The sequence below is a fragment of the Coturnix japonica genome, chromosome 12 (genome assembly GCF_054131305.1).
Source record: "Coturnix japonica strain WE chromosome 12, WE-NBRP24, whole genome shotgun sequence".
NCBI lineage: Eukaryota > Metazoa > Chordata > Aves > Galliformes > Phasianidae > Coturnix > Coturnix japonica.
This window is the reverse complement of record NC_140674.1, coordinates 5,148,653-5,175,987: the sequence shown is the minus strand read 5'-3', so window position 1 is coordinate 5,175,987 and position 27,335 is coordinate 5,148,653. Positions and strand designations below refer to the sequence as shown.

Below are 27,335 nucleotides of genomic sequence, written 5' to 3'. Positions count from 1 at the left end.
GGCGAGAAACCATAGAGACAAAGTCCTCCAAACCGAGCTCTAAGCCCTGCCCCTTAATGATTATGCAACATGACGCTCTCCCCGCGGCCAATGGGCACGCAGCGCCTCATGAATATGCAATGAGGCCGGGGCCGCGGCCCGTGTCCTGCGGGCCGGGCGGGCTGTTGGCGGCGGGGCGCGGGCCGCAAGATGGCGACCGCCATGTACCTGGAGCACTACCTGGACAGTGAGAGCGGGACCAAGGCCGGGAGGGATCCAGCTGAACCACGGGACCGAGCGGGGCGGGAGGGAGAGCAGGGAGTCCCCGAGTGGGTCTGCCGTGACGGGAGCGGCCCTGATGGCGCTGCGTGTTTGTTTCAGGCATCGAGAACCTGCCGTGCGAGCTGCAGCGCAACTTCCAGCTGATGAGGGAGCTGGACCAGAGGACGGAAGGTGTGAGAGGGGGACTGAGGGTGTGAGGGGGTGTGATGGTCTGTGAGGTGTGTGAGGGTCTGTGAAGGGGTGTGAGGGGGTGTGAGGGTCTGTGAAGGGGTGTGAGGGGGTGTGAGTGAGGGGGTGTGAGGGTCCTGTACCACAGGGATGGGGGGGAATGGGCTTCCTCTGGGAACGCGGCTCCTCACGGTGCGTGTGCTCTATGCGATGGACAGATAAAAAAGCCGAAATCGACCGCCTGGCAGCGGAATACATCGAGTCTGTGAAGAACATGTCAGCCGAGCAGCGAGTGGAGCACCTGAGGAGGATCCAGAGCGCGTACAGCAAGTGCAAGGAGTACAGCGACGACAAGGTGCAGCTGGCCATGCAGACCTACGAGATGGTGAGCGTCGGTGCTGTCACAGCGCTGTGAGTGGGGCCCTTTGGGCTCTGGAGGCAGTGGCACAGCTCTGTTAGTCTTAATGCTGCTGTATCGGCCTTGAGTATCTCACCAAAACAAACTATTACTTCTCAAGCTTGCTTCTGCCTTCCCCGTAATGCCTGCCCTCGTGTTACTGGGTTTGATGTCAATTGGACATCTGACAGCAGTACTGACAACCAGCTCACCCTGCCCACCTGCCTCTCACCCACTCATTTCCTTAGGGCTGCTCTGGTTATAAGCAGCAGTTTTTAGGTCAGCTTCAGAACTGCATTGTGGAGGAGCTGAGGGAACCATTTCCACTTAGTTGCCTTGGGTTGGAGCCCTGTTGGTTCCTCTGTGTGATAGAAGGTCCGGCTCTGCCTGTTGGGCTCAGTGGGAAAGTGGCATTTGGACTTATCTCCTCTTCTGCACTGACTGCTGTCCATTTATCTGCTCTTTGAGAAGTTCTCTGTTTCATCCCATAGGTGACTTTAAGCCAGCAGAATCCTTTCTTGTCTTCACTTAATTTCCTTTTTTCAGGCTGATATTCCCTTCGTGCCTTGCCTTGATCTGCTACATTCATGTTCTTAGGGAGAGCAGCCAAGCTACCAGACCTTCCTTGTTTTGCACTGGGAGTGTTTCTTGTGTTGTTAATTCAGTTTGTGGTTTCCTCTCTGTGCAGGTGGATAAGCACATCCGCCGGCTGGATGCGGACTTGGCGCGGTTTGAAGCGGATCTGAAGGATAAACTGGAGGGCAGTGACTTTGAAAGCTCTGGATCACGAAACCTGAAAAGTGAGTAAATGTTTTGTGTTTATCAGCTTTTTCCAGCACTGGGCATATCTAAGCAGAGGGCCTTGGGTACAGAGTAGACTGTCATTTCTAGATGCCATGGTGTAAATTCAAACTTATTTTAAATGCTCTTCAGGTATTCATAGAGTTGTGCTGGGCAAAAAACAGGAGAAGGAAAAGATCTAGTGCTGGGCTCTCCTTGTCAGTGTCCTGAAGTGGCGCTGGTTGTAAGGACACTACTGGCCACGGGGAACTAACCATGATAGTACTGAACTGATGCTCAGCTTGTGATTCCTACAGTTCTTGAGTTGAACAGTCGCAGCCTCAGGCTTAGTCTATCGCTTAGATTTGCAGAAGGCAATACATATCTCATCATATATGTTGCTATTTATTAAAGTCTCGTGTGACATTATGGACCACTATAACATACAATAATCTAATTTAGGTTGGATATTAGGAGGAAGTTTTTCACCCAGAGGGTGGTGACGCACTGGAACAGGTTGCCCAAGGAGGCTGTGGATGCCCCATCCCTGCAGGCATTCAAGGCCAGGCTGGATGTGGCTCTGGGCAGCCTGGGCTGCTGGTTGGTGACCCTGCACACAGCAGGGGGTTGGAACTGATGATCATTGTGGTCCTTTTCAACCCAGGCCATTCTATGATTCTATGACTTGCCAAAACTGCAGGTGTAGGACTTTGAAGCTTGACAATATTACTTTCAAAACTGGTGTGTTTGTGGCAGAAAAGTGTATGTGCATTTCATAATCAGTGCTTGTGTTTGGTTGCATGTGGCAGAAAGATTTCAAAACCACAAATGCTCCAAAAGAAAAACACCTGAGGGTGGTATTCAGACTGATTGAAGCGATGCTTTATCCTTCTTTATAGAGGGAAAAAGTCAGAAAGACAAAAGAAGCTCTCGTGGTCGAGGCAAGCGAACATCTGAAGAGGACACACCAAAGAAAAAGAAGCTGAAAGGAGGGTAAGCCGTAACCAATCACACTTCTGGTGACTTGAGCTCCACACTTCATGAATTTTCCTTGTGTTCCTGTTACCCTATTTATGACTCTTGTGTTGGGATGTTAGTGACGTTCCAGTATTCTGGTCTCACTAATTAGAGTCCTCCTTAAGACAAGTTAGCTTTGCTAATTAACTCCTTGCTTGCCACATGGAAACCCAGCATGCTTGGAATGCCCTCTGTCTGGAAGGACGAGATCAGAGTCTCTGTTGCTGTTGGCAAGCTGGGGGAAAATACCTTTGATTTTTGTCATGCAGCTATTTTTAACAGTTGCTTGTGATATTCATTGTAAAGAAACACTTCTCGGTTGGGACAAATGCTGATGCTGTGTTGCTCTTATAGAGATCTTGCAGAGTTTTTTTGGTTGTTTTTTTAAACAACAGTGTACTGAATAGTCTTGAATAATATAATTGTGTTCTGTGAAGCAAGGAAGGAGGCATTTCACCTGTCTGTCATGTGTTTTTTTTAAAGGCACTCTGTTAATTCCAATATATTCCATTGGTTAAGTGGCAAGTTGAAAAGTTGTTTTTGTTTGCAGCTCCGAGTTTGCTGACACCATCCTGTCAGTGCATCCCTCAGATGTCCTGGACATGCCTGTGGACCCCAACGAACCCACCTACTGCTTGTGTCACCAGGTGTCCTACGGGGAGATGATTGGCTGTGACAACCCAGACGTAAGCACTTGCTTTATTGCTTTATCGTCTAAATGCACTCTGTATCTTTTGAGACAGACAGTGAAATTCAAGGGGGTTACTTGCTCATTTTATCATCCAAAGTGAATGTAGCTGGTGAAATGCTAAGCATCTCCTCTGTGGATTTTTCCTTTCTTTTGCAGTGCCCGATTGAGTGGTTCCACTTTGCTTGTGTGGACCTCACCACCAAACCAAAAGGGAAATGGTAAGGACATGCAGGTTTTTGACTTCTGTCAGGCTATAGTTTCTCTCCAAAGGAATCACAAAAAGAATTGAAGCCCCATGGTGACCCTTCCCAACAAAGGAACTTCGTTCTTGTGGTCGGAGTTTTACACCATGTTGGGTTTGGGACTATGAAGGAGTGCAGAATTTCATGATAAGCAGGGCAGTCCATGAGCTTAGGCTTTTGTCAGAGTGTACAGCTTACATCTCATGTTTGCATTTGTTGATGTGATTAAGGTTAGGAAAAGAATATTTTCTGTTCTGCTTAGGGGAGCACAATGTAAGACTACAGCAGTTCTTCACCTATTTGTGTGCTATTTTAGAAGGAGTCCTAGGCTTTTTCCGTGCTTGCTTTCTTTTGCAAAGGAAAAAAGCTTTGCTAAACGTTGGCTTTTGCAATTAAAATACCACGCTCTTCAGTTTGCATAACAAAAGCAAAATTTAAAGAGGAAATGCAACGGCAGTACTGCATGGAGTGGGAACAAGTGGTAAGACTTGGTCATTGCATTTCAATCGGATATGGCGGTGGCAGCATGCAGTTGAATGACAGTTGAGTTGTTGAGTCTGCAGACTTTTAAAGACATGCAAATCCTTCTGTTTGGTTCATCTGACTATAAGATGCATGTTAGAATCGAGGTTAAGCAGAAGTGAGCTGCAGCCATTTGCAATCATTGCTGGGGCAGAATATCATTTTTCCTTTGACTGTAGAAGAAGCTGATGTACCAGCCTTGAGAAATTTGGTTGGAATAGCTTGTGGGTGAATGCAATAGAGCCCCTCAGAGCTGTGAGGGGCAGGTGAGCCCCTGTAGCCTTCCAGTGCTGTCCCTTCTGCCCACCAGTGTCCATACGGTTCGTTCCCTCTGCTTAATATTGCTGCATGCCATGTGAAGTGTTGCAGTTGGCTAAAATTAACACCGCCTCCACTCATTTCCAAGTAATGGAAAAGGCTCCCGAGTAATATGTTGTTAATTTTAGGAACTAATTAACAGCCAGGTTTTTTTTTCTCTCTCTCTGTAGGTTTTGTCCACGTTGTGTTCAGGAAAAAAAGAAAAGCAAGAAGTAAAGGGGAATAACCTCCTCTGAGGCGAGAAGAGTTTTAATATATTCCTTCCTTCATGTTGCAATATCATCTTTGATTTTGATTGTGATTTTAAAAGCTGCCCTCCTCCCATTTCTGATACGCTATTTAATTACCCAGCGGCCAGTTGTAATTCCTGTTCTTTTGTAAGAAAGTGACTTTGGGAAGGGAGGAATTTGCCACAGGGATTTTATTTATGTTACTCTGGCACTGCACTGACATCAGTGTTACTCCGAAGTGCTAGAACAGCCCATAGTCTGCTTGTGTTTTAGGAGTCTGTTAAACCCTGAGAGGCACTGCAGGACATTGAGATACCCAGCCTTCGGTGTGATGCTGCCTTCGGTGTGATGCTACCATCGCTGAAGTCATTCAGACCTGGAGCTTAGCATGGCAGGAAAAGCAATTCTCTCTCGTGCAGCCTACAGGAAAGGATTATCTCCATTGCTCTGGTGTGATGCCCCTTTGTTGTGCAGTTTTGTAGTACAGAGAGGATCGAAAAAGCTGATTAGCTGCTCCCAGTGGCTGTTTCCTCAGAGCCAAATGCTGTGCTTAGTATTGGCAGGATGAGTACGGGAGAGAGAGAGAGAGAAGACCATCCTTAGTATCTTCTCCTTTGGGGGAATTTATTCTGTCTAACTTTACACTGCCATTCTTTTACTTGGTTTTGCTCATATCCACAGCCTCAACAGAAGCAAGCTGTGGCTTTTAACCTCCTCGTGTCTTCTGGAACAAAACCTTTAAATATCAAAGGGGTTTTCCTGCAGTGCTGACAGTAGTACTGAGAGAGCAAGTTACCTTTCCTGTCAGTTTTTGTTGCTTTAAAAATGAACTTTAAGTGTGTTACTGTGAAGTTGATACCCAGAGTATTGTGGCAGGGGGTCCGATTTATCCATGCAGTAAGATGAAGGCTTGATGTTCTTATATCTCAAGCTTTAAGGGGAGATTCTGTTAGAGCAGTGTGTACATGCCAGTGATGATGCAGCAAAGCTGAAGGGCGGCTGTGTGGTAGCGTGGTGGCAGTTTGGTTCTTGGGTAGCTTTTGCTATGAAAAAGTGCCATTAGAGAAGGCAACGCAGCAGGAATGTCTTTAAGTCACTGCTTGTCTTTTTTGAGGGGCAACATTGCCTGTTCTTGACTTCTTGAAGCTGCCTTTCAGGTCTCGAATGTGAATGTTTGCTGTCATCACAGCGGTTGCTGCAGCAAAAGGATAAGTAGGAAATCATGAATAGGAAAACAAAACTCTGTTCTATTAGGGTTGTTTTTTTTCTCCTTCCAGAGTTAATAGTGGATGCAGAAGTCGGGGGAAGAACAGATAACTGTTGTCTTTAGGCATCCCCTGTATTATGAGGCTTAACTGCCTACAACAGAGACATTGTGGGTAAAGGCAGAAACCCATTCAGCAGAATGGAGCAGGGTCTGTGAGCTTGTGATGGCTGTTAATGGCATCTGCACATTGCTCTGCATGCCAGCTCTTGATACAGGCCGTTGGAAGGGCTTCCAGATAAGCACTTTCTTCTGCTTTAAAAACAACCTGACTAAACAGTACAGAAGGGAAGAAAAAGAAACCCAAAACAAATCAAATCTGACTTCAGCACCAGCTCCCAAAAGAAAAACGTTTTTCCTTGCCTTGCCCTGGCCACATCGTTTGTGTTTGGCCAGGAAGGAAAGTAGAACTCAGCTCATGGCAGTTCTGCCTTCCTGCTTTGCTCTGTTGTAGCTGCTGCAGGTACATTCAGATTGTCGCAAAGAAACCTTTTGGTACTGATTTCTGTGAACCCTCGGATGTATTTGCTGCACAGAAAACCTGCCTGCAGGGTCCTTTTGTTGGAAGGGTGACATCCATCTTTGCTGCATCGCATCACTCCGCGTTGTATATGAAGTTTCTGTAGTTAATGTTTACAGGACGATGCATGTTTGTCGTCGCTGCCCTGAAACTACACAGACAAGTTTGAAACAGCTGGTGGGAAGGGAGAGGGAAAGCACAACCTCCCAGAGCTGGGCTTAGAAATACAGCCAGCCTTCTCCTTCTTCCTGCCTCTGTTTTGAGAGTAAATGTAGTTGCGATACCTCATGAGCCAGCCTGTAATTCAGTACCAGCAGTAAGCCTGTACCTCACTGACCTGCTACACTGGATTCCTTCTAAGGGTGACTGTCCTGAAGGCTGCGATGCTGTCCCAAGTTCTGTTTTCTCCTTCCGTCCAGTGCTATTGTAAAGGTTTCCCCCTTGTCTCCCAAGGCTTTAGCAGTGCACGGTATCACCGTAAATCAAGCATTGGATTTGAAAAGGAATCCAAACTTAGATTGTGCCTCTTGGGAGACCTTGCTGGGAATGTGCAGGTATGGAGATGCACGGTCAGTGCCACACTGACTGCCTTATGCTTAGGAAAGATGGTCAGGTGGGACAGCAAGATGTACTTTGTATGTGTTTTCTTGGGCTCAGATGCTTTCTATTTTAACCAGCAAAGCAAAAAAGAACCAACCAACCCAACACTGTAGAAGTTGGTATCAATCCTCCAAAGGGAAAGAAGCTCCAGCAGGCGCCAGGATCAGCGCGTGGTGCAGAGCCTGGTTGTTCATACAGCGTAACACCGCCAGTGTGTCCTCAGAACCCACACCAGCAATAAACCCAGCCTGCATCCACGCTGGGGGACACACAGCCTTCACTTCTGGTGGCGAGAAAAAGAGTCATCAAATCTTTCTCCTGCATATTGAATGTAAAGTGTTAAACAGGCCCCGATGGAGAAGGATGGACGGACTGGTGACCACTGTCAGTGCACCACAGTGCTGGGTGGTGTCCGGCTTTACTCCAGCTCAGCCAAACGGGAGGTGAAACGGCGTCAACCCTTGTTTTATAAAGGAATTTGGTCTACGTTCCCTTTGGAAATGGAAGAGGATAGAAATCTTTTTATCAAACAAACAAAACAAACAAAAAAAAAGAATGTAAAGTTAAAGATAATAATAATAATAAATGTATATCTGTATTTTTTTGGATCACGTTATAGATGATGGATATATTGATATAAATAAAGTATTTTTGGGAATCGAGCTGTCGGAGCTGTTGGGGGGTGTGTGGTCCTCCCTCCCGCAGGGGGCGCTGTGTCGTTCTCCGTCTTAGTTTCTCGCCGCTCCGTCCCAGCCATGGGGATCCCCGCAGGCCCCGTAGTGCTCAGCTGGTCCCACCTGAAGCGGCTGCTGGGCTCCTATGGGACGTGGCGACCCCCGAGCGCTGCCCCCGAGCGGTGCCGTGCTGCCGTGGGGTCCCGGCTGCGCCCCGACAGAGCTGTACACACCGCCCGGCCCCGCTGCCGGCAGGTCCCGCTCACCTGCGAGCGCTACGGGCTGCGGCGGCTGCCGTTCGGCCGGCTCAGCCGCCAGGATGTGGGCTTCTTTCAGGGGCTGATGCCGGGCAGGGCGAGCACGGACCCCGAGGAGCTGAAACAAAGTAATGTGGACTGGTTGAAATCAGTCCGAGGTGAGTGCGGCTGCTTAGAGCATGGCTACGGTTGGAAAAGACCCCTAAAATCCCCATGTCCAACCCCTGCACGCTGTTTCATCCCATTGCTGTTTCAGACATCACCCCTCACCACCTTCCTTCTGCTCTCTGTCCAGCCCTCGGCTTGCCTTGAGAGTCCCTTGCTTTCATTGCAGGCTGCAGCGAGCTGTTGTTGAAGCCAAAGACAGCAGCAGAAGTGTCTCAAGTCCTCAGGTAATTCCTGCCTTTCTTACAGGGCTGTGGGGTGAGATGGGACAAAACCAGCCTGTTTCTTTTCTGCTGGAGTAAGAAGACCCCAAAAATGCCTTTGAAGCTCTTAGTTCCACGGGTTTGGTGTGTTTTAGGAGATCTGGTGTTCCACCTGAGTTCCTAATGTGCTCTGAGTGTAGTTCAGGCCAGCCAGTGGGTTCAGTGGCTGTTTGCAAGGAGACTAACAAGCAAAGTGGCTGCACAGCTTTCTTAGGAACGAATGTACAGGTTCATTGTTAGAAGGTTTTCGCCGAGAGCTGGAGCTTTCCAAGGCAGAAAGAGATTTGGTTGTGTCTCATGTCTCACAGGCCCAGTGCTCCCCTGGCCCTTGGCAGTATCAGGAAGGTCCAAAGGCTGAATTTGCATTTGTTCTGCAAAACAAAGTTCCTGGGGCTTGGCCAGATGTCCATGCAAAGGCAAAGGGGCAGCAGTTCTGCTGAGGGATCCAGGGAGGGCCCATCTGCAAAGGGAAGAAGATTGTTTTGTAAGGCACATTGAGCATCCTCAGGACAGTGCGCATTGATCTGGAAGCAAAACTCTTCTGATAGGCTGGATTATGGCTTTAAGAGACCTAAGGCTTGAGAAACCTGTTTCCTTCCAGGTACTGCCATGAGAGGAACCTGGCAGTGAACCCACAAGGGGGTAACACAGGCCTTGTTGGGGGCAGCGTTCCTGTCTTTGATGAGATCATTCTCTCCACTGCTCTGATGAACCAGATCATCAGCTTTGACCCGGTGTCTGGTAAGTATCATAGACACATGGTGCACAGAAGTGACTCCTGGGTCTAACGTAGCTGTTTGCTGGGAGCTGATAGCTTGATCTGCAAGGGTCAGCCCAGCAGCATCGTAAGGGGAATGAGAGATTTGTGTCCTCCCAGTTCCTGCTGCTGATGCCACCCTTAGGTGATAAGATGTAATAAAACATCCAGTAGCAGAAAAGAAGAATAAAGAGATAAGGGAATCGTGTATGTCGTGTTACCCAAATGAGAAATCCAGCAGGTGGAGAACAACAGTAGTGGAGGAGGTGTGTGATAACCACATGAACAGGGAAGGGAAGGATGGGGAAAGCTTATGTGTTGTTTGGGTTTGGAAAGCTAGGAAACAGGCTGTTTGAGTACCTAGGTTTGTACAACACAATGAGAAGGGAAATGAATGCCAGAGGTTGGCTTAACATCACCATATTTTACATGCCCAGAGCTATGGATGACCAGATGTTCAGTCAATAGTAAAGCCCCCTTGGGTTTAGGAGGGGTAGAACAATGCCCTGTAGCAAGCACAGGGTTCTTACAGCTTTAATTGAACTCCAGAATGTTTTGGAGGTAGAGGTGGTTCCGCCTGCTTGCACTCTTCCCTCCCCTTCAGGAGGCGCCTTCTTCTGGGGCATCAGCCTGTAGCAGGATGTTTGTGTTTCAGGAATCCTGGTGTGCCAAGCTGGCTGCATCTTAGAGAAGCTCAATGAGTTCTTGGAGGAGCGGGGCTTTATCATGCCACTTGACTTGGGAGCCAAAGGGAGCTGTCACATCGGTGGTAACGTGGCCACAAATGCTGGAGGCCTGAGGCTCCTGAGATACGGCTCTCTGCGAGGGACTGTGTTAGGGCTGGAAGTGGTAAGGCGAGTACCTGGTAGTTCCTTCTATGTCTGCACCTTTACCTCTTATCTGTTTCCTGCTGTTCTACTCTTGGCTGTCTGTTCAGAAGGCAAAAGTTCCTTTTCAGTCTTAATTGTTCCTTCTGTGGCTCTTTTGAGAAAGTGCCTTCATGCATGTAGCATCTGTTATTGATACTGATACTCCGTGTTCTCTCAGGTGCTGGCAGATGGCACGGTTCTGGACTGCTTGGCATCGCTGCGCAAGGATAACACTGGCTATGATTTGAAGCAGCTTTTCATCGGATCGGAGGGGACTTTGGGAGTCATCACAGCTGTCTCCATCCTCTGCCCTCAGAAACCTAAAGCTCTGAGTCTGGCATTTCTAGGTAGGAACTACTATTAATAAGCATCGCACATGAATTCACAGACTGGAAGGGGATAGTCATGAAAGGGAAGTCCCTGTTGAAGCTGTTTAGTGGAGCTGTTTGGAGGCAGCCTTCACTGAGACTGTGAAGCCAGATGAGGCCTCTCAGGCAGCCTGCTTCTATTACATGTGTCCTTGGAAGCAGGCAGCTGAACTCCTGGGAGGGTGTGAGTAAAGAAACCTATGGAATACATGCAGCAAACCCAAGGAATTGCCTAAACTTTCACAAGAGCCTTTCCATTCACCTTGGGTTGCTTTCTTGCCTGTGTTGAGAACTAAGTGTGCAGCAAACTCATTGCTGTGAACTGTCTTAGAATGTGCAAGAGGTCCTTGTCACAGTGAAGACCAATTGCTCTCTCCTGATTCAACCCTCTCCCCAGCTCAAAGCAGCCCACACCAGGCTCTTGTTTCCTAGAGACAGGAACCATCACTTCAAGCACTATTTAGGCTTTGTAAAATGTTTATAAAAGCCCTTGAAGGGTTGCTTTTTGTTTCTGATCCTTCTTTTTATCTGTCTGAAGGATGTCAGGATTTCTCTCGGGTTCAGGAAACGTTTACAACCTGCAGAGCCATGCTGGGAGAGATCCTGTCTGCCTATGAGTTCATGGATGAGAAGTGCATGGAACTGGTCGAGAAACATCTTGGGCTGTCCAACCCAGTGAGAGGTACCAGAGCTGATAACGTGAGGATACTTGATAAAACGTGCCAAGTTTGGGGGAAAGCTCCCGAATCTGCAGTAAAATCCCATGCTTATAGCACAGAGCATCCGCTTATTTTGTTCTCCCTCACATCCAGGCAGCCCTTTTTATGTTTTAATTGAAACTTCGGGCTCCAACTCGACCCACGATGAAGAAAAATTGAACAGCTTCCTGGAACAGGCCATGACTTCTGGTTTGGTCACTGATGGAACCGTGGCAGTGGATGATAAGAAAATAAAGGCAAGTCAGCATTTCCTCTTGCACAAATCTGCTTGAAAAGGTTTTTTCCTTCATGAAGAAGAGTTCATCCTGTTTGGTGTTTGGAGTTAATACACCTGAGTGACCTATTAGCTTATTATTGAGAAGAAAGGCCCAGAGTATTTGGGTTTTCAGCAATGTTTTCTTCTTTAGAAAGCTGAGGATAATGAACTGTGCCTCTCATTTTAGAACTGTAACAAAGGTGATTTTTGTTCCTGTGGTAGAACCTACATCTCCGTGAACACTATTAAAAGCAAAAGCTGGATTGTCAGTGAGGCCAGGAATGAGTGAATTCCTGCAAAGCAAAAGGGGGATGTGGTAGAGCCAACCTCTGCAGTCTCAGGGAGTGAAGTGGGCACTGGCAGTTCAGTAGAGGAGCCACATCCCCACTGCTTGGGAAACCAGAACGTCTGTGCAGGGGTTGCCTATGGCTGTGACACTTGTTCTTCCATCGGGGTACCACTGCTATGTCACTTTACAGTGCTGTCTCCAATAAAGCAGAGGATACCGAGGGATATCAGATGTGATGTGCAGAGTCAGGGTTTTCTTCTGCCCATGTCACGAAGTATTGAACATGAGGAACGGGGTTGATTGGGATTCCTTTGATCTTTGTCCCACAGACACTGTGGAGCCTGCGGGAGAGGATCACGGAGGCGCTCACTCACGATGGCTGTGTTTACAAGTACGACATCTCTCTCCCTGTGGGAAAGCTCTATGACCTCGTGACTGACATGCGAGCTCGTCTGAGCCAGAGAGCCAAAAACGTGGTGGGCTATGGCCACATGGGTAAGTGCAGGTGCAGGAAAAGGAGGTGATTTCTTCTTTTGCTCCAAGTTTTGCTATGCAATTCCCTACTAAAGGTTGGGTTTTTTTAACTACTGAGAAGCTAAATAGCTGAGAGCTATTAGAAGAGAAGGATGTATAAGCTCCTTCACTGCTTTCAGACTATTCTGTATATCAGTGGCGGCATAACCACTAACCACTCTGCAGTTTTGAAGTGGTTGTTTGCGTCTTTTTGCTCTGTACTTTCTGTTTAAACACCAAAGGTATTTCATTGGACCATCAGTGTGATTTATGTGCTCAGACACACTTGGTAGACGGTTTCCTGTCCAAAGTGGTTAGTGATATCGGAAATCAATTATGTTTGAGCCATTAACTCTCCAAATGAGAGTGATAAAAGTTCACAGAAAGGCCATGAGATTTATCAGAATGCTGTGAAATTAACTTCATTTTATGTATGCTAGAGACGGATAAGTCACTTAGCAGAGCTGTTCTGTGGGTTCTCTACCACCACACCCTGCTTAGAATAAGCCACCAACACCAAACCAAGCCAGAAACAACAGCAAACGCCAGGACACTCCTCAGCATGCTTGATTTCAGATGATTTGAAAGACATGGGAAGACGAGTTTTGCTTATAACAGCCACCATTGGTGGATGGTGGCATTGAGGATTAAGCTGTGTACCATAAGGATTTGCAGAGATAACAGAAGAAGTTCCAGAGGGAGGATGAGCATTTTTCTTTCTTTATCTTTGTGTGTTTTGTCTTCTAAATACCCTGTAACTGTGTGCTCAGTGCGGTATCATCCCACGCAAGCAGCGAGAGGAGAAAATAAATGCTTTTCTTTCTTTGTTTCTATTGATACAGTGCCAAAGTGCCCTTTGAATACTGAACAAATATAATAGGTACAGTAACGAAGGGCTGTATTGAGATCTAGTCATCATTATTAAATACTGTTGGGGAAGTCTTTGCCGTGCCATCTTAGTGCGGGAAGAATAATTAGTGCAGCACCGTTGTTTGAAAGTTACAGAAGTGGGAGTCTGAGAATTGCTTTACTTGGAACACTTCCCCAGAGCATGGAAAAACAAAGATCCTGTTTGAGTTATTTGTGTGTGGAGAGGTCTGATGTTTGTGGAAGGACAGTTCACTTCCCCTGTCTGAAGGGAAGGTTTGGAAAGTAACAAGGGCACTGTTGTTTGAGTACTTGGTTGTACTGGATGATGTTGGACTGCTTGGATGATGACAGTAATGATGCTCCACTGCAGGGCTACTGAGTTTTTCTTACAGACTCTGTAATGTTTTCTTCCAGGAGATGGAAACTTGCACTTGAACATCACGGCAGAGTCCTACAGCCATTCCCTTCTGGATGCCATCGAACCATTTGTGTATGAGTGGACTGCAAGGTACAATGGCAGCATCAGCGCAGAGCACGGGCTGGGCTTCAAGAAAAAGCAGTTCATTCAGTACAGCAAACCCAATGAGGCAGTCTTCCTAATGCAGCGTTTCAAAGCCATGTTGGACCCCAAGGGAATACTCAATCCATACAAGACATTGCCCTCCAGCCCCTGATAGATGCCATCACGTGAGGACAGCATCTCTGCTCAGTACCCACGTGCTCCATCAGTTTGTGGTTAAAGTAGAAGCACATGGAATATCCCTTGGCTCGCTTCCTGAGTGTGATGGAAGAAGTGAAGGAATGTGCTTCCTCTTTCCAGGCTTTCTGTTCTTTCTGAAGAAGAGCACGTTGCTGATTTTGGCAGTACGGGTTTTCTGTTTAATCTGATCACTGACACCAAGCATACCATATATATATCTATATATGTATGTATATTTAAATCTTACCCACTTGCTCTAATATGAGTGTGATGTCTAGAGTTGGTTTCCACCTTAGTCCAGGTAGTGGAAAGCTTGAAGATTCCTCACATCTCTCATGCTCTGGTGATGGCTGTTTTTCTTTCCTCTCTGTACCATTTGTTTCACACGTTCTGCAGTCAGATGGTGAGGGGAGAAAGGGAGCAGCAAAGTTTTAGAAGCAAGGGAACAATTGGGGATTATTGCCTTTATCTGAAATTACCTGCAGGATGATGAGAGTCCTTGCCTATAAAACTAGAGTGACTTAACATTTGTTCAGTCAGGTGTTTGGGTGAGGTTGGTGTGGTGGTATCAAGGTCTGGCGTGTGAGCTGGTGTTGGATCCAGCTGGTAGCAGCCCTGCCCTTGCTAGTTGGCAATGTTTGAGGCTTTATTGCAGCATGAGGCCATCAGATACGTGGTGCTAAACATCACGAGTCAGGCCTTTCTGTGCCTTAGGGTGTCAGATCCTGCTCTGTGCACCCTTACCCTACAGCTGTAGGGGCACCACAGTGTTTTTTGTTACCATTTCATTTATGTGGCTGTGACATACGTGCATCACAAGCATCACAAATCTGACTCCACAGAGCTCTGAGGAGGGTTTTATCAGTGTTGTTCTGGGACCACAGCAGAGCAGGACTAACAAGCAGGCACACACAGGCCCTTCTTGCACCCGATTTCTGTTCCTTGAGGGCTCACCTCCTGGACAGGTCTTCCCAACCTCTGTGTACTCCCTTAACTATTGTAATATCTACAATGGAGTTAATGCTCTCTCTAAGGAGTGTTCTGCTAAAAATAAACCGTTCTTCACAATTTTGAAGCTTCTGGTGTAGTTTTAGAACTGTAACAGAGGTGAGTTTGGTTCCTGATTACCAAAAAATACAGCAATGGAAAAGGCTTATTTAAAAACAGAAAAGCCAAGCTCTTGTTCTCGTGTAGATAGGTTGGTTTTAACTGGGGTCATGGGTTTTTATATGCCCTCTGTGTGTCCACGTGGATGGTTAAGCAGAGTGAACATGTAGGGAGGTGAAATGCACCCAGCCCCTGATGCAAAAATAGGGGAAGTCCATGGTGGCAGGAAAAAAGAAACGTACAGGACTTGCCTTCTGCCAAGCTAAGCTGATAGAACCTGTTCTTTCTGGATCAGGGTGTTAATATTCTCTGCCTTTTTCCTGCTCCAGTCTTCCTGTGGTTTTTTTCCACAAGCCGCTGCCCGTAAGAAGTTAAATTGCAGTCTTTGTGCATGAATGGGTCGTTTTGGGACCTGGAACTTCCCGTCTTTCCTATGGCAGAGTGAAACAGCAGAAGGACGAGGAATGGCAGGATGAGGAGTGCCAGCGCACGGTCAGTGCTGCAGGGGTCTCCAATGCAGTGCAGAAGTGCGCGGCCCTTTCCTATCCCAGCTCAGAGGACGGAGCAGCTCCTGCAGGGTCCTGCCCCATCCAACGCTGTGCTGCCTGGCTGCCCTTCAGTGCTTCTGCTCTTAAAGCAGCCCAGCCCCAGCTAAGCCCAGTATTTCCTCTTGGCAATGCATTTTCTGCATAACTGAAGCAGAACGGGTGAGATGGCTCTTGTCCAACAGCCCGGGAGAGAGCAGTGAACCCAGTTGTAAAAGTGGGACAAAATGGTTTCCTGTGGTTGGTGGGCTCTGCCAGCTTCTGCAGGGGACACTGAGGCGCTGAATGTTAACAGGAGGAAGAAGGCAATGAATTAGTGCCCTGCTGCCAGCAGCTCGTTCCATGCCGAGAATAACCCTTTGCAGAGCAGCTCGTTGGCTCAAGGAAGGAAACCCTACGCCTCAGTGATCTCTGAATTTTGATAAGCACAGGCTTGAGGCTGCTTGGCACCTGAGCACCTGCTGGTGTGGTGGTGGGAAAGGTGAACCACAGGTGGAGAGGGACCACGCCATGAGTTGCACAGGAGCGGTTTGGCCATAAAAGCCCCAGACCAATGGCTTACTGCCCTATTCCGGACTGGGGGTTGTGCGTCACCATTTTATTGTCCAAATTACATGCAATGCCATCTACATCCCATGAGCAGCAGTTCCCCTACTGTGTCTGGGCCCTGGAGATCAAAGCAGCGTGTGTGTGTATGGAGGCAGTTGGGGAATAGGGTCGGGCACTGACGCACAATGGGCCCTGCCCAGCTCCTGCTCCCCCTTCTTCCCTCCCTGCCTTGCCCTCCTACGGATACCCTCCGTGCAAGGAGCAGATGCCAGGACAGGCAGCAGGAATGCAGCAAATATAGATTAATTGCAGCTGTGCGAGGCACCGCAGGCTCCGTTCCTGCCTGAGTTACTGCGGAGCTGCCCGTGCCATGTGCAGAAGAGGAGGAGGCAGCCCAGCTCCCAGCCCTGCAGGGCTCCCAGGCGTGGGGAGATGGGAGCAGGGCAGCCCCTGCTCTCCCAAGGCCGCCTTGGTGGACTCTCAAATTCACATGCAGTGTGTGTTGCAGTCGCCGTTAGTATCTCCAGTAGTCTCTTAGCAGTTGGGTCATCCAATATAACGCAACCAGTGTAGCTACAAAAGGTTTTTCTGCCGAGGCTCAGATACAGCAAAGGGTCTGTGCTCTTAATCCCCAGTTACAATAACTGGGCTGTCACTGTGATTTTTGACTTGGTGCCAGTGATGCAACCTGAAACGAAGGGGAATTTCCTGCACACCATTCCTGTTTTACACCCTTCTCCAGGTAAGGGAGTCCCTGCTAAGGATCCCCTCGGTCCTTTCCTCCCCACACACCCCATCTCCTACGGCAGCCCTGCAAAGAGCTCCATGTGTGCAAATGCAATGCCATACCAGAACGGTTCATGGCTAATTGATTAACTTCCGCCCACCGCTGAGCCACTCCCTTTGTCCTCACCTGTCCCAGCCATTTATAGCAGTGATAGGATGCTAGAATTAGAGGCACACTCAGAGCTGCGGGAGGGCATTAACAAAAGGAGTTTGGGAGCTGATTTGCAGAAGAGATCCTTTCCAGCTCGTGGCAGCATGAAAACCCATGGGCGTGCTTCAAGGTAAGGGGAGAGGGAGGAGAAGGCTGCGGGCACTGAATTAGCATTAGTGGTTTGCGGGGAGGTCTGGTTCAGACGGCTCAGATAATCCACATAAGTGGTTAATAACCTATAGTTAGTTACAGGCTGCTCCAGGTAGAGATTAATTTTGCCGTGTGTGTGTCTTCTTGGATCCCAAGCCTCTTAATTTGAAAGAACCTCGTCGTGTCGGCGCGGCTCCTTATAGGGGTGTGTTATTTTCAGCTTAATCCAGATAAACCGAAGGGTGTCCCACCTTAAGGCGTGCAGTGCACATCCAGGTACTGCACTTTGGCTCCGTGTGTCTTCAGTCAAGCAGTGGTGGTAACAGGGGTGCCCTGAATGCACCGTGCACCAGGCAGTGAAGTGGGGGTCAGTGCCACCAGGGGACAATTACCCTGTCAGTTCTGCTTGGGGACACTGGTTGTAAAGAGGCAGTTCAGCTTTCCTTCTTGTTGCCTAGGGTTGGTGATCTTGCACATGACTTGCACTCGGGATGCTGTAGGCAAACACTGACTCATTTGCCCCAACAAACCAGCTGTGTGCAATCTTCCTGCTTTCCACTTTGTGCTGCCATTTCCCACCAGATCCTGGTGCTTCCCTTGCTGTGGGAAGTGCTCTGCAGCCCTCATAGGAGGGAGAGAGCACTCATACGAGGCAAAGCTCAGAGCAAAGTCATCCCTCTTTCTGCAGCACTATCACCTCTTGCATTGCAGCACCGCAGCCTGCACCCAAGTTCTTGTGCTTCCGTTTGTTTTATGGCATGTCTTTATACATCCAGATTGATGGTTGTACTTTGATGTGCAGCTCCCAGTTTTCACTTTGCCTTCTCCAGTTTTCTCTTATCACATCTACCTATGTCCTCCCTGCTCATTAGAGCCGTCAGGAGACTATGGAAATGTACAGGGCCTGGCACGGACGCAGAGCTTGGCCAACTTTGCTCCTTCTTCACAGTCCTGCTTCTTTGGTTCTACATTCAGACCTCTCAGGTTGTACCTGGAGCTGAATTACACCAGGTTACACTGACAGAGACAGAGGGTTTCAGGCACAACACGTGGGGGAAGTGATTGGAAAAGCTTTGGAGAAACTTGCCTCATTTCTGCCCCTCCGGTGTCCATCTTTCTTTCTGTCTTTCAACATTTCATCCCAGTGTTTGGCATTGGGATTCCACCAGCGCTCTTTCCCAGGACAGAGAGCACTCCTAGGAAAACACAAGTAGTTGGGATTGCCTTTTAACTACCCAAATGAGGCAGGGGAGTGCTGGCTTCCTGCTGGCTGGGCAGGGGGAAACCACGACCATGATGGTAAACAGGACTGTGTCTTCTCAAAACCCAAAGCCCAAAGCCAAACCCATCACATGTTGGAGACTGTGGCTGAAAGCGTGGTACCACGTTAAGGAAGGGTCTAAGATCAGAGGAGTCAGATCAAGTTTGGTGGACATCAAACCTCCCAGAGAGCCTATCCAAGTCCTGGTTAGAATGAACCGATGACAACATGGGTGTTGCCTAATTAGTGCTGGGAAAGGCTCAACTCTGTTCTCCAGGCAAAGCGCCGGCAGATGAAGTGACCAATCCATGGCTCCAGCTCTGAGCTCAGGCAATTTAAAGCCTGGCCAAGGGGAGAAAATCTGATGACAGCACACAGGAGGTGTGGGTGAAGCCGAACATGAGAGCCTAGGCTGGGAGGAAGAGTCATCTGTTTGGAGAATAACTAGTCTGTTAGAGGCACTGCCATCTTATTCATCAGCCTCCTATGCCAATAAGTCCCTGCTGCCTTGACAAAAACAAATCTATTGCAGTTTTCCCTTTTGACCACCATCTTCTGGAGTGTTGTCATGGCATGGCACACTCAGATTTCCCATCAAGGAAACGCCCATAGCTCCTACAGAACGCTCATTTTCTATGTCTTGGTGGCTGCTGAGAGATACTCGGGGAGAATAAACTGAGCAGACAAACTCTAGGGCATCAGAAGATAAAACAGAACAAAAGAAAAGAAGGAACAGTTTGCGTGGGCCAAAATGTGGGTAAAATAGCAATTTCTCTGTCCTGCCTCAAATCCCAGAGCTGCAGGCACGGATGGTGCTTACCAGGTGGAAATTGTGGCCCCAGTGACAGAAGTCATGAAGGCAACATGCAATCTGGTGGTTCTCATTTGGGGTGAGTTGGTCTTCAAGATAGCATTCATTGAAATTCTGTTCTCTTTCCAGGTCTATCAAAAACCTCCTCTTTGTCAACCTGTTCCTGGGACTTGCCTTCCTGTTGGGATTCTTCCATGCAAGTAGCAGGAACCACCTGTAAGTCTTATCAGAGCAGGAGCAGCCAGCTGCTTGACTTGACGCACACGGGGCAGCGAGGAGCTAACCTGTGGCGCTCCAATTAGCTCCCTTGATTTAAGCTGATGCTGCCAGGTCTAAGAGATGGGGTATGGCCCTTGAAGGGCTGTTTTCCCCATGTGTTGCCTCCCTGCAGATTCCAGAGAAGCTCTACAGAGCTGCTGCCATCCCCCACGCCCTGCCAAGCCAAGACCAACGTCATGTTCCTCAAGACACACAAGACAGCCAGCAGCACCATCCTCAACATCCTGTTCCGCTTCACCGAGAGGTACAAACTCACTGCTGCCCTCCCTGCTGACCAGCTCTTCCACCTGGGTTACCCAGAGAGATTCGTTGCCAATTTTGTGGAGGATTTTCAAACCCAAGGGCAAAACTACAACATCATGTGCAACCACCTGCGCTTCAACCCCACTGAGGTAAGAGCCCCGGCACATGTGGAGAAACTGAAGGGGGACTGATGTTGTCTACCTGGGTTTGTGCAAGGCCTTTGGCATGGTCTGTCATCACATTCTTAACTCTAAATTAGATAAATATGGATCTGAAAGCTGCACTATCTGGTGGTTAAGGAATTGATCGGATGGTCGTAGCCAGGGGGTTGTTGTCAATGGTTCTATGTCCAGATGGAGGCCAGCAATGAGTGGTGTCCCTCGGGGGTCAGTACTGGGAGCTGTGCTCTTCCACATCTTTATCAGTGACATAGGTGGGATCGAGGGCACCCTCAGCAAGTTTGTTGGTGACACCAAGCTGAGTGGTGGTCATGCTCAAAACGTGGGCACATGAGGATCTAACCTGGCCTAACAGCCCTTCTTCTTCCCCCTCGCTCACAGGTGCACAAGGTGATGGCAGAGAACACCTTCTACTTCTCCATCCTGAGGAACCCCATTGCTCTGCTGGAATCTTCCTACGTCTACTACAAGAACGTAGCTCCTGCCTTCAGTAAGTCCAAAGATGTGAATGAGTACCTGGCATCACCCCTGAAGTATTACCATAAGGAGGATTACAAGAGAAACATCTACTCCAAGAATAACATGTGGTTTGATTTCGGCTATGATAACAACGCAGAGGACAATGACAACTATGTCCAGTCTGTCTTGGATGAGACCGAACAGAACTTCCACCTGATTTTGATAGCAGACTACTTTGATGAGTCCATGATCCTCCTGAAACACACTTTGTGCTGGGATTTAGATGATGTGATTTACTTCAAGCTCAATTCCAGAAGCAATGAGACTGTCCAGGCCCTGACTGCAGAAAGCAAGGAGAGGGTAAAAAAGTGGTGCTCGCTGGACTGGAAGCTCTACCTGCACTTCAACCAGAGCTTCTGGAGGAGGATTGAGGAGACCATAGGGCTTGAGGAGCTGGAGAAGGAGGTAAATGGGCTGCGAATGAGACAGAAGGAACTGATGGAGACCTGCCTCTTGGACCAGGAGGCTGTGGTGAAGGCTCACATCAAGGACAAGGCTCTCTTGCCTTTCCAGTCAGGGTCGGCGAATATCCTCGGTTATAACCTCAGGCCAGACTTAGACAATGAGACTCTGAAAAAATGCCAGAAAATGGTTATGCCAGAGCTGCAGTACACGTCCTACCTCTACTCCCTCCAGTACCCGCACAAGAAGAGGAAGCCCATAAACTTCCCTAAGCTGTGGAGCAGTTCCCAGAAGACGTAGTGCTCTGCACTGCAGCTCAAGCATCCCAATGCTGCAGCCCTTCGCATCAGCCAAGTGTGGCAATGAGACTCTTGCACAGGATGGGGAGGCTGGGGGTCATTTGAGGGCTACCTCTACACAGTCTCATTCATTCTGTGAAAAAAAGAAAAAGAAAGTCATATTTTATTTCTTTATATTTACTGCCTCTTTCATTGTATGGATGCCAGACCTTCCAAAGGGCACGGCCCCTTCTGGGCACTGAGACTGCAGCCACCACATACTTGGACCTTCCAGATTTGCTGAGGCTGTAGCAGCTCCCAAAAGGCCTCCAGGCAAGGACACAGCTGGGTAATGAGCAAGTCCATGATGCTGCTGTCACAGCAGGGGACTGTACACACTGTAGGGGACAGCCGGGTGCTGCTGGGCACTGGTAGGCTCTCAGGCTGGGCTGGGCTTTCTTTCCACTTAAACATTAATCGTCAGCTTAATCATCTTGTTTGCATTTGACCTTTCTTAGTAGAGGTTGTTGTTTCCAGGCTGGTTAAATCTCACTAGAGCAAATCATGGTTTCCTGCTTTTAGGAACGCGTAAGAGAAGGGATGAAGGGAAATGAGGACTGGAGTGTGCTCAGGAAAGACGGCATTGGAAGGCACAGGGGTATGGGAGAGGAATGAGAGTTCCGGGCTGGCAGCATTGGTGCTTTAACACCAGCAGAGGCTTTGCCACATTCTGTTGCTCCCACAGCCAAATTCTCCCCCACCAAATAGGAGAGGGGTCCAGGGAGGCACAGCACTGCTGGCTTTGGGCATCCACTTGTGATGGAGAGAATGAAACTCCTGGGACTTCTGCATGTGGCCAACTCGCAGGGAGCACAGCAGTGCCAAACCCTCCTGCGGAGTGACAGCTGCAGCGTCACTGCCATTAATGATTGCCATCACACCACAGCTGGGCTTGGCACTGGTTTCTAAAGCCTGTTGCCAGCTTCTACCATGCCTGCCTCCACATACGGTGTAGGATTTCAGGTTTAACTAGGGTGCCCACCCTGCCATGCAGGGCAGCAGTAAGGGATGTGCATGGGAAGGTTTTGGGACAGTTGTGGCACAACTTGTTGATGAGCAGTTTATTCCACACTGCTTCATTCAGGTGTGCAAGGCACTGAGCTACCAGGCGGTGAGGGGGCCACCATGGGCTGTTCTGTTGGCTGGAGCAGGGCAGGCAGCAGAGGGGATGTCAATGCAAGGCTATGGCAGATCCAGAGGCACCAACACCGCTCCCTGGCTGGCAGGAGGGAAATAGAGGCAGGAGGCATATCCCCTTGGCATCCTCTCCCCCCAGCCCTGAGCCCAGACACACACGGAGGGGCCCAGGCTCTGGCTGCCTGATAATGGTGCCTTTGTGCTGCTGCTGACTCAGGGCTTTTTGCTGGGCCCCGTGACCCATCGGTGGGGGACACTGCAAGGGGAGACACAGCCGGCAGCAGGGGACAGGGCTGCGCTGCGCAGCACCGGGTGAGTGCCTGAGCTTTACCTGCAGGGTGCTGGGCAGAATGCAGGTGAGTGCCCCAGCTAAGAGCACAGGGCAGGCAGCACCCCTGGGCCTTTGGTGGGAATGCAGCAGAGGGAGGGGCTGATGGGATCCTAACCCTCAGCTCAGAGGATGGCCCCTCCATTTCCCATCCCAGCCCTGGCCAGCCTGGGTTTGCAGAAACCTCTCCAACCAGCAGCATGGAGAGCAGCCTTCTCTCTTCTTCCGGCAGCATGCATCTCCCCCATCCCCTTTCCCCGGTCCCCATTTGGTGGGGGCTGCCCTTTTTGTCCCCTGCAGGAACCATGGGCTCCCGGCACTTCCCTGCCCGGACCGTGCTCTTTGAGAAGGAGTCCACCGGTGTCACATACCGTGTGCCAGCCCTGCTCTACCTGCCCTGTGTGGCCAAGCTGCTGGCCTTTGCCGAGGAGCGGCTGAGCGCCGACGATGCCCACGCCAACCTGCTGGTGCTGCGCCGCGGCACCGTGTATGGCAGCTACGTGGAGGTGGGATGGGGGCCCATGGGGAGGGGGAATGGCCCCAGGGGTGCTGGGGGGCTCATCACTCCCTCTCTGAGCAGTGGGAAGACATGCGGGTGCTGGAGACGGCGGCACTGCAGCACCACCGCTCGATGAACCCCTGCCCGCTCTATGATGAGTTCACCGGCACCCTCTTCCTCTTCTTCATCACGGTGCTGGGCAGGACACCTGAAGCCTTCCAGATCGTCACCGGGCAGAACGTGACCCGCCTCTGCTGCGTCACCAGCGCCGATCAGGGCCAGAGCTGGAGCAAGGCCACCGACCTGACCCAGCAGGTCATCGGCCGGGCCATCAAAGGTAGCACCGTGGCCCTGCAGGGCAGTGGGAGGGCTAGCAAAGGCATCAGGCTGCAGCCTGTGCTGCAGGGTTGGGGTCCAGTGAGGGTCCGGGGCAGAAACGTGGCTCATGATGGAGGGGACCACTGGTAATGCTTGTCCCCCTGTCCCCAGAGTGGGCCACCTTCGCGCTGGGCCCAGGGCACGGGATCCAGCTGCGCTCGGGCCGGCTGCTTGTTCCTGCCTACAGCTACCACATCGACTGCAAGGAGTGCTTCGGGCAGCTCTGCAAGACCACCCCGCACTCTTTTGCCTTCTACAGTGACGACCACGGCCAGGGCTGGCGTTTTGGGGAGTTCATCCCCAACCTGCAGACAGGAGAGTGCCAGCTGGTCTCGGTGGATGAGGAGGACGGTTCTAATGTCCTCTACTGCAACGCCCGCAGCCCCCTGGGCTTCCGCGTCCAGGCGCTGAGCACTGATGATGGGGCTGTCTTCCATGGGGGGCAGCTGGTCCCACGGCTGGTCGAGCCCCCACACGGCTGCCATGGCAGCATCATCGGCTTCCCCGCACCTTTGGTGTACGGCTCTCAGCCCTGCTCGGCTCTGCAGGCACTCCCTGCCATGGCTGCTGGCAGCGGGACTTCAGCGGGACCTCACAGCTGTGCATCGCTCCAAAGGGACCCCAAAGGCACTTCTGGGCCCTTCTTCCAAGCGCCGACATGGGTGCTCTACTCACACCCCACCAGCTCCATGTCACGGGTCAACATGGGGGTTCACCTCAGCACCTTCCCCAGGGACGCAGACAGCTGGACTGAGCCCTGGGTCATCTACGAGGGTCCGAGCGCTTACTCAGACCTGGCTTATATGGAGCTGCCCCACAGCCAGTTCCCCATCTCTGGTGGCCCAGCCATCGCTTTTGCCTGTCTGTATGAGAACGGGAAGCGCTCGCCCTATGAGCAGATCTCCTTCAGCATGTTCACACTGCACGACGTGCTCCAGAACATCCCCCTGACAGCCGCAGTGCCCCGCAGGAAGCGCAGGAGAAGGAGCTGTTGTGTCTCCTAGAGCCACCTGCAGTGCTCCTGGCAGGGGATGGCAGGGACAGAGGAGGACGGCTACCACCGGTGGCCAGGCTGGAGCTGGTGGCACCTGCAGGCAGCCTGCCATGAGCCCTGCAGCACTGTGAGCTGTGCTGACGTACACCAGGTCAGGAGTTGGACCGTGCTGAGGGCTGCTGTGCAAGAAAAGGGTTTTATCTCATTTTTATTGCTAATTTTAAGTAAATGATGGTTGGGCTTACACGCTCATGCTGATATGACCACATCATCCCAGTGCCCAGCCATCGTCCCTCTGTCCTACCGCCCTCACATCTCCCTTCCTCCACCTCAAATCCTTCTGAATAAATACCCAATTCCTCATGCTGCTCTCCTGCTGCTTCCATCATGTGAATTAAAGAAGTGGTTCTTTGCTTTCCCAAACACACACAGTGAACCAGATACCTTTGGAACCAGAAACCATCCAGACGTTGTCGTGAGGGGTATGGTCAGTGGGAATGCTGGGATGGGTTGTGTTCAGAGTCTTTTCAACCTTAATGACCCCATGAGATACACATTGAGGGGCACCAGCCTGATGTGTGAATTATGAGGGACCCGCACCCCATTTCCAGCACTGCCTCTCCTCCAGCACACCTCTATCCATGGCCCCAGCCCTGTCCAAGCTGGGAGCCCAAGCTGCCCCATCACATGAGGGACAACCAGCTTAACAAAAATAAATTAGGCTTTTATTTACATACGTGGCTCAGGTGTGTTGTGGAATGGAAGACATGGGCTGAGCAGAAGCGGTCTGCTCTCACGTGGTCTCACCTGACTCCAGGCACACGGGACAGCCCTGCCTCCTTCCCCTCGCAGAAGCCGCAGAGGCACCCAGCGCAGCCATTGATGATCTGCAGGAAGGTTAGCAGCATCTCAGCAGCACTGATAAACAGCAGGAGGGAGAAGAAGGTGACGTGCCACGCCACGATGCCCACCGGCTCCAGGCAGGTGCTCCAGGTGCTCGGGTAGAACAGGTAGGAATCCGCCAAGCCCCTGTGCCATGAGAGGGAGGGGATGAGCCACACGAGGCCTTCCCCTCCGTGGCCCTCCTTTTGCTGCTGACAGTGTGAGGGCTCTGTACCTGTCGCCAGGTGTGTCCACGAAGGGGTAGTCCCAGACGAGGCCATTACTGGGTTCAGTGGTGTTGTAGAGGCAGAGAGGGCCGTCGGTCAGGCCCAGCCCCGAGAAAAAGAAGCAGGCGGCAGAGCCCAGGAGAGCCAGCTTGGAGAGGACAACGGAGAGGAAGGCCTGCAGGGAGCATGGGGGTTAGAGATGGGTAGAAGAGGGCAGGGAGGAGGAGCCCGTGCTCATGTCCCGACCTTCAGGAGGCTGGGCATCACACAGCATCCCACTGCGGGGACATGGCTGAGGGGACACCATGCAGCGTTCCACCATGGAGCCAGAGGGCAGGTGGCACTATGCAATGACTCACTGCGTGCCCATGAGAGGTGGCCTTCCCCAGACATCCCACCGTGAGGTTACCACCACATGGCCACAGCAGAGGGGACACTGTGCGATGTCCCTCCACAGGACAGTGGAGAGGACACCATGCAATGTCCTACCATGGGGACACAGCTGAGGCGGAACCATATAATGTCCCACCAAGGGAGAGGAGGCACCCTACAATCCCCCACCACACACCCACAGGAGAGGGGACGCCCCACCATGTCCCATCCCGCACTGTTTGGTACCACCTCTATGCTGATGCTGACTTACATTCCGACGGGTGCCGCAGTCAGAGCAGCAGGCGCATCGCCATCCCACAGCAGTGATGTGGGTAGCTGCCAGCAGCACCTGCAGGAAGGAGAAAGTGGCCTGAGGGGACAAAGGGAAACACGAGCAGGCCACCCAATGCTGCTCTGTCTCCTTGCTCTGTGCATGTTGGAGGATGCTGTGCAAGACACAGCGCTTACCATGACGCCGCCTCCCCAGGTGCCCGGCATGATCTTTGCCCTCCTGCTGATGTGCCCATCCACCAGGTACTGCCAGGCCCCGCCAGGGAAGAGCAGCAGGATGCTGGCCAGCACGGAGAGCATGCCCAGCACCAGCAAGCAGGGGCCCACAATGCGGCTGCATCTCCCTACACACATGACCGACCTGCATGGAAAAGAGAGGAGGAGGCAGCTCTGGCTTTGCAGAAGCAGAACCCGTGGGGTGTTACGTGGTTGTTTCCATGGGAAGAGCTGCATCACAGCCCCACTCCTTTGGAGGAATGGGGCTCCAACCCAATGTGAGGGCACTGCTGCTGGGAGCTGGGAGCTGCAAAGCAGACCACCAGCTCCACCACCCATCCATCCAAGGCAGCTCTATCTCCTTCCTGCTTTCCACCTTGGTAACAAACCCAAGATCTCTCACCCTTCCTGTTGTTCTACCAGAGCCAGGAGGGCCCAGCACTGAGTCCATCACCCCTCTGTAGACCTCCTCCTCCTTCCCTGGAGCTCACCCAGGGGGCTGCTCCCACCTCAGGCCTGCTGCAGGGACTTCTCCTCCCCCTCCACTGCTGCCCTCACCCTGGGGGAATCTCATCCCTCACTGAGCTCAGAAATGACCAGCCAAGTCCATGGCTTAAAGCAAAAGGATTCAAGCAGTGTCAGCAGAAACCATCCTGCTTCCCTCCTGGTTTACCTGGGAGCAAATCTGGTAGAGACGTCGGCTGCGTGAAACCAGAACTTCTCACCCTTCCCCAGAGGAGCTCCGTCCTTTAAGAATGCTGACAAGCATCTCCCACGGGTGCTATTTATCGTGTCCATCCCGGACATCCACCCACTGCATCAGTCGTGTCACCATCATCCACACAAACACGCAGCTCATGAGGAAGGATGACTCCCTCCGCACGAGGCAGCCCCCACCAGCAGCACTACTGGTTTCCTTTACAACGGAACTGTCTCAAGGGAAGCAGATCCAGAAAGCAAATGAACACAGGAGGAGCAGCA

The 27,335-nt window shown here is 50.7% G+C and overlaps 5 protein-coding genes across 17 annotated transcripts; 4 read left to right on the top strand and 1 right to left on the bottom strand.

Annotated features, from left to right (window-relative positions):
• The first annotated feature begins 163 nt into the window (after positions 1-163).
• Positions 164-7,672, top strand: ING5 (inhibitor of growth family member 5). The gene is made up of 8 exons (XM_015871227.3): positions 164-226; positions 361-432; positions 648-814; positions 1,515-1,626; positions 2,506-2,599; positions 3,174-3,309; positions 3,471-3,532; positions 4,567-7,672. The coding sequence occupies exons 1-8, from the start codon at positions 190-192 to the stop codon at positions 4,610-4,612; spliced, it is 726 nt and encodes a 241-aa protein (XP_015726713.1). The 5' UTR covers positions 164-189; the 3' UTR covers positions 4,613-7,672.
• Positions 7,673-7,728: 56 nt separating this feature from the next.
• D2HGDH (D-2-hydroxyglutarate dehydrogenase) lies at positions 7,729-14,778 on the top strand. The gene is made up of 9 exons (XM_015871225.3): positions 7,729-8,099; positions 8,276-8,333; positions 8,971-9,110; positions 9,782-9,975; positions 10,174-10,342; positions 10,902-11,045; positions 11,176-11,318; positions 11,957-12,122; positions 13,425-14,778. The coding sequence occupies exons 1-9, from the start codon at positions 7,766-7,768 to the stop codon at positions 13,682-13,684; spliced, it is 1,608 nt and encodes a 535-aa protein (XP_015726711.2). The 5' UTR covers positions 7,729-7,765; the 3' UTR covers positions 13,685-14,778.
• Positions 14,779-16,727: 1,949 nt separating this feature from the next.
• GAL3ST2 (galactose-3-O-sulfotransferase 2) lies at positions 16,728-21,522 on the top strand. Its single transcript, XM_015871114.2, has 4 exons — positions 16,728-16,978; positions 19,200-19,286; positions 19,462-19,741; positions 20,153-21,522. The coding sequence occupies exons 1-4, from the start codon at positions 16,854-16,856 to the stop codon at positions 20,990-20,992; spliced, it is 1,332 nt and encodes a 443-aa protein (XP_015726600.2). The 5' UTR covers positions 16,728-16,853; the 3' UTR covers positions 20,993-21,522.
• TM4SF19 (transmembrane 4 L six family member 19) lies at positions 20,999-27,299 on the bottom strand. 5 transcript variants are annotated; one of them, XM_085512757.1, is made up of 6 exons: positions 26,316-26,820; positions 26,119-26,196; positions 25,484-25,650; positions 25,338-25,395; positions 25,174-25,253; positions 20,999-21,124 (listed from the first exon to the last, which is right to left on the bottom strand). In XM_085512757.1, the coding sequence occupies exons 1-6, from the start codon at positions 26,691-26,693 to the stop codon at positions 21,106-21,108; spliced, it is 780 nt and encodes a 259-aa protein (XP_085368883.1). In that variant the 5' UTR covers positions 26,694-26,820; the 3' UTR covers positions 20,999-21,105. The 5 variants fall into 5 exon arrangements, with proteins under 5 accessions (XP_085368883.1, XP_085368882.1, XP_085368881.1 ...); XM_085512756.1 differs by adding an exon at positions 27,028-27,299 and having other exon boundaries at positions 21,009-21,124; positions 25,174-25,395; positions 26,316-26,499; XM_085512755.1 differs by having other exon boundaries at positions 21,009-21,124; positions 25,174-25,395.
• NEU4 (neuraminidase 4) lies at positions 22,419-24,729 on the top strand. Of its 9 annotated transcripts, none has more exons than XM_085512747.1 (4): positions 22,419-22,479; positions 22,796-23,001; positions 23,198-23,331; positions 23,484-24,729. In XM_085512747.1, exons 2-4 carry the CDS (start codon positions 22,943-22,945, stop codon positions 24,374-24,376), a joined length of 1,086 nt encoding a protein of 361 aa, XP_085368873.1. In that variant the 5' UTR covers positions 22,419-22,479; positions 22,796-22,942; the 3' UTR covers positions 24,377-24,729. The 9 variants fall into 9 exon arrangements, with proteins under 9 accessions (XP_085368873.1, XP_032302444.2, XP_085368871.1 ...); XM_032446553.2 differs by having other exon boundaries at positions 23,076-23,331; XM_085512745.1 differs by having other exon boundaries at positions 22,653-23,001.
• Positions 27,300-27,335: the final 36 nt, after the last annotated feature.